A 9,913-nucleotide genomic window follows, 5' to 3' on the forward strand; every position below is an offset into this window, starting at 1 on the left:
TTTCGCTGGCATTTTGTAAACCTGAATTTGTCTTTTTTAATGTTTTTTTGAGCTTTCTCATTGACTTGTATAGTGAAGTATCAAGACTCTTCCAGGCAGATGCCACTTGAAGAATGGTAAGATCACTTCATTTAACAGCTTGGCATCTTTGGAAACCTGAAGCGGTTTATAAAAAGAAGCTCAAAAGACTGAACGTATGAACAGCAAGTTGTTATTACTCAGAAATGCAAATATTCATTCTTTTGCACATTTTGTCAGTGCTTATTCAGGCGGCTTCTGGATCGGAATCTACCTGAAAAAGATGTTATGTGCACGCACGGACATTCAAGGTGGTGCTTGCTTACTGGCTCTGGGCAGCTACAGTGATACAAGTTACCATCAAAATCACTTATTGAGCAGCATTTCTAAGACTGCATTCATCTGGCCGGCTCTTACTGCCATCTACATACCTACGTAGTATGTCAGCCTCCTATACAGTGGCATCACACATACAGGGGCTTTGGTGGGGGAGGGCGGTGTGCATAGATATTTTTTTCCCCCATTTACTCAAATTCAGTTTCACAAAGGAAAGCCAATATAATGTGATGAAAACGATACACAGCATGTCCACTGCAGAGGAGCAGGCGAGGCAAGATCACTGCAGGGGAGCAGGCGAGGCAAGATCACTGCAGGGGAGCAGGCGAGGCAAGATCACTGCAGGGGAGCAGGCGAGGCAAGATCACTGCAGGGGAGCAGGCGAGGCAAGATCACTGCAGGGGAGCAGGCGAGGCAAGATCACTGCAGGGGAGCAGGCGAGGCAAGATCACTGCAGGGGAGCAGGCGAGGCAAGATCACTGCAGGGGAGCAGGCGAGGCAAGATCACTGCAGGGGAGCAGGCGAGGCAAGATCACTGCAGGGGAGCAGGCGAGGCAAGATCACTGCAGGGGAGCAGGCGAGGCAAGATCACTGCAGGGGAGCAGGCGAGGCAAGATCACTGCAGGGGAGCAGGAGAGGGAAGATCACTGCAGGGGAGATCACTGCAGGGGTGCAGGCGAGGCAAGATCACTGCAGGGGAGCAGGCGAGGCAAGATCACTGCAGGGGTGCAGGCGAGGGAAGATCACTGCAGGGGTGCAGGCGAGGGAAGATCACTGCAGGGGAGCAGGCGAGGGAAGATCACTGCAGGGGAGCAGGCGAGGGAAGATCACTGCAGGGGAGCAGGCGAGGGAAGATCACTGCAGGGGAGCAGGGAGGCAAGATCACTGCAGGGGAGTGAGTAATCCTGCTGGGGTGGGAGGATCACTGCAGGGGGGAGAGATAAAGGCTCAGTGAAGGGGAAGGAAAGGAGGATCATTGCAGGGGAGAGGGAGGATCACTGCTGGGCTGCACTGACAACAGAGCTGACATGACAGATCCACATCAGACAGCACGATGATCACTGGCAGGTATTCTCCCATCTGTCAGTATGATGCCTGAGGTGATCTGTGTTCACATGGAAAGGAGAACAGGCTCAGTCCATTATATGTAAGAAAGGAACTATTGGTGAGGACGCTGCTGTTTCCGGGCGAGCCCCTTTTCTAGGACACAGCACCGGAGCACACACATCGGCCCCCTGTCACTAACAGCCCGAACCGCATATAAATGAACGGGCAGCGCCGGACTCACCATGTCTCTGGAGTCTGGAGCCTCTTCGGTCAGCTGACCAAGTGGCGGTCATGTGATCAGACCGTTGACTGTGTTTTTTTAGACAAACTTTATTGACAGAAGCGCAATACTAACATTCATGTAGGCGGAGCGGGAACACCGTGCTGCAGCTGCGCAGTCATAATATGCGGCGATGACGCTAGTGGTCCGTGAACATCGCTTCAGCCCAAAATATGAGGATTTCTGTTTAACCCTTTCAGGACCACGCCATTTGTTCACTTTTGGTTTTTAACACCCAATATTTCAAGAACCATAGTTTTTTTTTTTTTATAAAGAAAATAAAATGTTTCTTTCAGCATAGCTGTATGAGGGCTGGCTGGGAAAAAAAACGTGCTGAAATAATTAAAAGAAATGTGAGGCTAGTTTCACACTAGCGTTTAGAGGAGCTGCGGAGTGCTGCGGCCTTCCTCCGTGAAGCTCCGCCCCCGGCCACACCTCCTCCCGTCACCTCCATCGGCATGCGGCCTGCCTACCCTATCTTTAGCATTGGGTACGCAGGCCTTGCCGATGTATGCGGATGCCTCCACATGCGTCGTTTCAACGGTGCAGCAAGTACAACAAAATGCAACATGTTGCGTTCGGCGCAGGTCACCGCACCATCAAAGCGACGCATGTGGAGGCATCCGCATACATCGGCATGGCCTGCGTACCCAATGCTAAAGATAGGGTACGCAGGCCGGGGGCGGAGCTTCATGGAGGAAGGCCACAGCCCGCCACAGCTCCTCCATACGCTAGTGTGAAACTAGCCTAATTCGATGGTTGGTGGCTCAATGGGGCAATTTTAATGCTGTCAGAGATTGATGGTGGCATTTAGTAGATGGCTCCAGTCAGTGCTGTTAACGGCAGAAAAAAAAAGCCCCCAAAAATGAACTCTATAAATTGGTGTGCACTGCACGTTCACACTGGCCACTAAACAGACAAAACCCAGGAGAGAAACATAACAAGCAAATACTCCGCAGTAAATAAACAGCAATAGAGCATGCAAATCACATAGGGTGCTTAGTTAAAATAAGCCATCCCACCACATCACGGTGCTGTTAGCGACAGGTTGTAAGACACCAGTGTCACCTGCCGGATGTAGTGACTCGCCGTTCCTGAGTCCACTTCAAAAACCTGCAACCAAAGAATGACGAACTAATAAGATACATTTCCACCATGAGCTTTTTGGGGGTTTTTTATGTTGCAGATTTTCTGCACCCATGTCTGGTCCAAATTGATAAGTCTGCAGTCATTTTGTGTGACTGCAGACTTATGAATCCCCCCAGCACAGGCACTGTGCGATGCAAGTGTAAGGAACAAACAGTTCGTGGGATGCAGTGAGCATAGCTCCCAAGCGTCCTGGATATGGCGGGACAGTGACTGCCTTTCCCGCACTGCACTGCCACACTCCCCCATCATCACCCTCCCAGAGACCCACCGCAGTGCCCCCCACAGCCTGCGATGACTTGATAGGCTGTTGCTTCTATGCGCACAGGACCTGTGATGAGGTCACAGGAGGGGAGGAGTCAGGAGTCTCATGCTATAATAGTAATAATCTTTATATAGCGCTAACATATTCTACAGCGCTTTACAATTTGCACACATTATCCTCACTGTCCCTGATGGGGCTCACAATCTAAATTCCCTATCAGTATATGTCTTTGGAATATGGGAGGAAACCGGAGTACTCGGAGGAAACCCACGCAAACACAGGGAGAACATACAAACTCCTTGCAGATGTTGTCCTTGGTGGGATTCAAACCCAGGACTCCAGCGCTGCAGTGCTAACCACTGAGCCACCATGCTGCCCAGGGATGGTGTGTTCAGGACTCTTCTGTGCTGGTTGTCATGATGCTGGTGAAGGGATGTTTATTTGTGTGGTCAGGAGGGGTTTACAGGGTGGATGTAGCAGACCTGTGTGTGTATGGGGTATGCAGAGTGGAGCCGTGTGTGAACCGTACTGGGTGCACGGAGCGGAGCCACATGTGTATGAGGTGTACGGAGCGGAGCCAGGTGTGTATGGAGCGGAGCCATGTGTGTGTACGAGTTATACGGAGTGGAGCAACGTGTGTATGATGTGTACGGAGCGGAGCCGTGTGTGTGTATGAGGTGTATAGAGCGGAGCCGTGTGTGTACAAGGTTTACGGAGCGGAGCCACGTGTGTATGGAGCGGAGCCACATGTGTATGAGGTGTATGGAGCAGAGCCATGTGTGTATGAGGTTTATGGAGCGGAGCCGTGTGTGTACGAGGTGTACAGAGCGGAGCCACATGTGTACGAGGTGTATGGAGTTGAGCCGAGCGTGTACGAGGTGTATGGAGCTGAGCCGTGCATGTACGAGGTATATGGAGCTGAGCCATGTGTGTACGAGGTGTATGGAGCTGAGCCGTGCATGTATGAGGTGTATAGAGCGGAGCCGTTTGTGTACAAAGTGTACGGAGCGGAGCCACGTGTGTATGGAGCAGAGCCACGTGTGTATGAGGTGTATGAAGTGAAGCCGTGTGTGTGTACGAGGTGTACAGAGCGGAGCCACGTGTGTATGAGGTGTATGGAGATGAGCTGTGTGTGTACGAGATGTATGGAGCTGAGTCGTGCGTGTACGAGGTGTACAAAGCGGAGCCGCGTGTGTATGAGGTGTATGGAGCGGAGCCGCGTGTGTGTGTACGAGGTGTACGAAGCGGAGCCACGTGTGTATGAGGTGTACAGAGCGGAGATGTGTACAGAGCAGAGCCATGTGTGTGTACGGGGTGTGCGGAGCGGAGCTGTGTGTGTACAAGGTGTATGGAACGGAGCCCTGTGTGTACAAAGTGTATGGAGCTGAGCCGTGTATTTACGGAGCGGAGCAGAGCCATGTGTGTACGGAGTGGAGCCACGTGTCCACGTGTGTACGAGGTGTATGGAGCAAAGCCGCATGTGTAGAAGATTTATGGAGTGGAGCCATGTGTGTACAAGGTGTACAGAGCGTGGCCGCATGTGTACGAGGTTTGCAGAGTGAAGCCATGTGTGTACTGAGTGGAGCTGTGTGTGTACGAGGCATACAAAGCGGAACCGTGTGTGTATGAGGTGAGCGGAGCCATGCATGTACAAGGTGTATAGTGGGGAGCATTCATACCTCCCAACCGTCCTGTATCCAGCGAGACAGTCCCTATTTTGAGAGAGAGTCTGTCCCAGCCGGGAGCTTACTTTTCCTGCAGACACAGGAGTACACGGCGGAGCCCCGAGGAGCACTTTAAAATTCGCATGTGACGTGCTAGAAGCTGACCGGAAATTAGGTAATTTCGGGAGGATATTGTGACGGAACCATGGAGTCACTTCAGGGAATGCTTCAGATCCATCACCGTGCCCTCCTCCGACAGCGCGGACAGCGGGATTGCCTTGGAATCGGGGATGTCGGCCATGTGAGCGGAACATGATATGTCCTGCACCAGGAGGCTCAGGTGGGTATTACAATGGGAGCCAGGCTGCTATAGTATCTTTATAGAATCTTTCTTTCTCTCTCTGTTTCTTTCTTTCTCTCTCTCTGTTCTTTATTTCTTTCTCTCGCTCTCTAATCTTTCTTTTTTTTCTCTCTCTGTTCTTTCTTTCCTCTCTTTCTTTCTCTCTTTTTCTTTCTTTCTTTCTTTCTTTCCCCTCTGCCTTTCTCTCTCTCTGTTCTTTCTTTCACTCTGTTCTTTCCTTCTTTCTTTCCCCTCTTTCTCTCTCTCTTCTTTCTTTCCCATCTTTCTTTCTCTCTCTGTTCTTTCTGTCCCCTCTTTCTTTCTTTCTTTCTTTCTCTGTTCTTTCTTTCCCCTCTTTCTTTCTTTCTCTCTCTGTTCTTTATTTCTTTCCCCTCTTTCTTTCTCTCTCTGTTCTTTCTTTCCTCTCTTTCTCCTCTTTCTTTCTTTCCTTCTTCTTTCTTTCTCTCTGTTCTTTCTTTCTTTCCCCTCTTTCTTTCTCGCCCTCTGTTCTTTCTTTCTCTCTGTTCTTTCTTTTGCTGTGTTCTTTCTTTCTCTCTTTCTCTCTCTCTAAGTTCTTTCTTTCCCCTCTTACTTTCTTTCTCTCTGCTCTCTTTCTTCCCTTCTCTGTTCTTTCTCTCTCTCTCTGTTCTTTCCTACCCATCTTTCTTTCTCGCTATCTCTCCTTTCTTTCTTTCTTTCTTTCCCTTCTTTCTTTCTTTCTTTCTCTCTGTTATTTTTCTTTCCCCTCTTTCTTTCTCTCTGTACTTTATTTCTTTCCACTCTTTCTTTCTTTCTCTCTGTTCTTTCTTTTGCTGTGTTCTTTCTTTCTCTCTGTTCTTTCTTTCTCTCTCTAATCTTTCTTTCTTGCTCTCTCTCTCTATTCTTTCCCCTCTTACTTTCATTCTCTCTGTTCTCTTTCTTTCCCCTCTTTCTTTCTCTCTGTTCTGGCTCTCTCTCTCTGTTCTTTCTTTCCCATCTTTCTTTCTCTCTATCTCTCTGTTCTTTCTTTCCCCTCTCTTTCTTTCTTTCTCTCTGTTATTTTTCTTTCCCCTCTTTCTTTCTCTATGTTCTTTATTTCTTTCCCCTCATTCTTTCTTTCCCCTCTTTCTTTCTCTGGGTGTGGTTGGGGCATGGACATGGGTGTGACTAGTTGTGAAATGGGTGTGGTCAGGGCGCGGCATAAAATTTGCCACGGCGTGCTGAGCGCGCCACAACATTTGTCCCTCTTTCCCTTCTTCAAAAGTTGGTAGGTATGAGTGAGTAACCGGAGACAGAGAAGGGGTTAACCAGGATTTACTGATCAATTAATTACAAGTGATACTCCAAGCAGGGAGGTAAAGACTATCAGAGAAAGAATATACAAAGAACACGACACTTATTGGTTGCAGCTCTGGCAAGGGGAAGGCTGGAAAATCTTCCGGCGGTGTCTCAAATGATGCACAAATTCTCTGGCTCTGCTACGGAGAAACGAGTAACACTGCCGCCCGACAGTGCTGATGGATTCAGGCCTGCTTGACTTGGGTGTGCTGAAATGTAGAAACAGTCCTTTGTGGAGATGCCTCAGAAATGGCGCCGGGCACGGGTCGTGAGCACGTGTACAAGCCGCAACAGCCCGTGATCTTTCAGAGTAGTCTCTAAGCAGTTTGTCCGGTATCTCAGGTAAAACAGGGGTATCCAACAGTGCGGGAACACACAGTAACTTAATAGCGTCACGACAAGTCTCAAGGTCAGCACTGGAGGTTTGGGAAAAGTGGAGTTGTCAATGTAAGCAGCCGACAGGCTGTCAACCATTTCCTGTCACCTTCCCGCCAAGTCTGACCCGTTCCCACGCTCAGGTCTCCTTATGTACCCCGCGCGCCCCCTGCTATCTAACAGAAAGGTCTTTTCCAGGGGAAGTCTCCTTCGCCAACAGTGGTGACAGCCCCGACAGTTCTGGCCTTAAAGGGAAGGTGCCATCCAAAAAAAATTTTTCAGCAATTGAAAAAATGTAAAGAATTAATGTTTACATTTTCTTAAAAAATATTATCATTTGTTTTTAATTTTGCAAAATATGAAAAATAATTTTAAAAAGTTTGGCATTTCCACTTGTTAACACTAGAGGGAGCAGCTACTGAAATCTGGCACAAAAACCTATGACATCTAGGAACACAGTGAGCAGCCATTTTGATGGGGCCTGCAAAGCTACTGACTGTCTTTGCATGTAAACTCTGGATCAGAACGGCCATCAATCAGCCTGATCCAGACTTTGCAGGCAAAGACCCCATTCCCCTCCTCAGATCCTGTCCTGGCGATGTATGAAAGCGAGGCGACAGGCGCAGTCCGGGGTGACGCTGGGAAGCAGGATGGGGAAATGTAGCCATACAGTAACGATAAAAAATGAGACCCCTCTCTTCAGCTGCCTCACCAGCCCTCCCCTGACTGCACCTATTACCCCTGACCTGTGTGCAGGTGCTCAGCCAGAACCACCCTAGAATGGGTCCCCTTTTAGCAGATAATACTGCCATAGTGTTCTCACATAATACCGCCATATAGATCATACACAATACCGCCATATAGATCATAAACAATACCACCATGTAGATCTCACACAAAACCAGCAGGGTGACAGCAGCACAGAGTATTTCAGGAGAGCAGTATCATACAGGATAGGATTAGATACACGGCTCAGCAGTCAGCATCACACAGGAGAGGATTAGATACACGGCTCAGCAGTCAGTATCACACAGGATAGGATTAGATACACGGCTCAGCAGTCAGTATCACACAGGATAGGATTAGATACATGGCTCAGCAGTCAGTATCACACAGGATAGGATTAGATACACGGCTTACAGATATGCCCACACTGGTGAAACTTCCAGCCCCCCCCCCCCCATACACTAGACTATGGGCTGTATATGTCACTGTCCTCCTCAGACAGCCAAGCTGTCATAAAAGGGAAGGTGTCAGATTACCGGAGATCACTGGGGCTGTGAGTGAGGAGGCGGAGACAGAGCAGAAGAACACAGTAGAGAAGGAAGCACAGGGCTGAGCCTGGAGTAAGCAGGATAGAGGAGCATAGAGGAAAGTCACCCGCACTCACCACTCTCCATCCTCCGGCTCCAGTGAGCGCTTCTCTCCTCTGCTGACCACCTTCTCCATATCTTCAGCCTCTCCTCACAACGCAGGACCCGTTATGCCACAAGTGGTCCTGTGATAGAGGGTAAGTGGAGCTCAGCAGATAGCACTGGGCTACAGTAAAATGGCGCCCAGCCACACCTACAGCAGTGAATGGTGCAGCCCACAGGGGCGTGCCCAGTTCACTGCTAATGAGGCTGCAATGTGGGGTCGGGAGCCGACCGCAGTCTCCTATGTCCATGGACGGCCATATTTGCAGACTGTATGAGTCCTCCACAGATCTGCAAATCAAGATGTCAGCGCCCAGTGGCTACATTAAAACATTATTACAAACAAACCATAAATCCTGGTTAGTACAACATTTGCTGAAACAACATGTTTTGTTACTTACTATTTTTTTGCAAATTATATAAAACTGCGGCACCTTCCCTTTAAAGGGTACCACCCACCGTTGACTTTGTCTCGACTCATCTTCTTACACAGAGATTTGCTGATTTCTGGGCCGGGACTGGAGGGTATGTGTGAGTTAGGCCGGAGTCACACTACCATAATATACAGACAAGTGCTAGGTGATAAAAAAAATCGCATAGCACTCGTCCCAATATTAATCTATGGGGCAGCTCCCATCATCCGATTTTTTTCTCACACGTTTTGTACATGCGAGTGAAATTGCAGCATGCTGCGATTGTACGCATATCTCGGCTGACGTTCGCCAATGCAAGTCTATGAGGGCGAGAAACATACGGATTACACACGGACCAGATGCGTGACTTGCGAGAGATACGCATCGGTGTCCTTAACAAAAGCCGGCAATTCAGTGCGCGATACAGTAAAATCACACTGACATGTTTAATAAAGAATAGAAAGAATAGATATATACACATAGAATACATATATATACATTGAGCCACATATACAGTTAGGTCCATATATATTTGGAGTTGATTTGGGGTGTGGTGCTTGCATTTGGAAGGTTTTGCTGTGAAGGAAACATGCGGTCATAGGAGCTCTCCATGCAGGTGAAACAAGCCATCCTTAAGCTGCAAAAACAGAAAAAACCCATCCGAGAAATTGCTACAACATTAGGAGTGGCAAAATCTAAAGTTTGGTACAACCTGAGAAAGAAAGAAAGCATTGCTGAACTCCTCAATGCAAAAGGACCTGGGCGCCCACGGAAGAGAACAGTGGTGGATGATCGCAAAATAATCTCCATGGTGAAGAGAAAACCCTTCACAACAGCCAACCAAGTGAACAACACTATCCAGGAGGTAGGCGTATCAATATCCAAATCTACCATAAAGAGAAGACTGCATCAAAGTAAATACAGAGGGTTCACTGCACGGTGCAAGCCACTCATAAGCATCAAGAATCAAAAGGCTAGACTGGACTTTGCTAAAAAAAAATCTAAAAAAGCCAGCACAGTTCTGGAAGAACATTCTTTGGACAGATGAAACCAAGATCAACCTCTACAAGAATGATGGAAAGAGAAAAGTATAGTGAAGGCGTGGTACAGCTCATGATCCAAAGCATACCACATCATCTGTAAAACACGGCGGAGGCAGTGTGATGGCTTGGGCATGCATGGCTGCCAGTGGCACTGGGTCACTAGTGTTTATTGATGATGTGACACGGGACAGAAGCAGCCAAATGAATTCTGAGGTATTCAGAGCCATACTGTGTGCTCAGATCCAGCCAAATGC

General features: G+C 48.5%; 1 protein-coding gene across 3 annotated transcripts in view; it reads right to left on the reverse strand.

Annotated features, from left to right (window-relative positions):
- Positions 1 to 1,785, reverse strand: part of COMMD4 (COMM domain containing 4) — an 89,204-nt gene extending 87,419 nt beyond the window's left edge. For 2 of the 3 annotated variants that reach the window (XM_073586850.1, XM_073586849.1), the window contains exon 1: positions 1,643 to 1,784. In XM_073586850.1, the coding sequence (XP_073442951.1) occupies positions 1,643 to 1,645 (3 nt within the window). In that variant the 5' untranslated portion in view covers positions 1,646 to 1,784. Of the gene's footprint in view, positions 1 to 1,642 lie in introns of all 3 variants that reach the window. The other variant, XM_073586848.1, reaches the window with a different exon arrangement.
- Between the last annotated feature and the right edge of the window lie 8,128 nt (positions 1,786 to 9,913).

The sequence above is a fragment of the Dendrobates tinctorius genome, unplaced genomic scaffold (assembly GCF_039654945.1).
Source record: "Dendrobates tinctorius isolate UK_male_01 unplaced genomic scaffold, ASM3965494v1 ptg000097l, whole genome shotgun sequence".
NCBI lineage: Eukaryota > Metazoa > Chordata > Amphibia > Anura > Dendrobatidae > Dendrobates > Dendrobates tinctorius.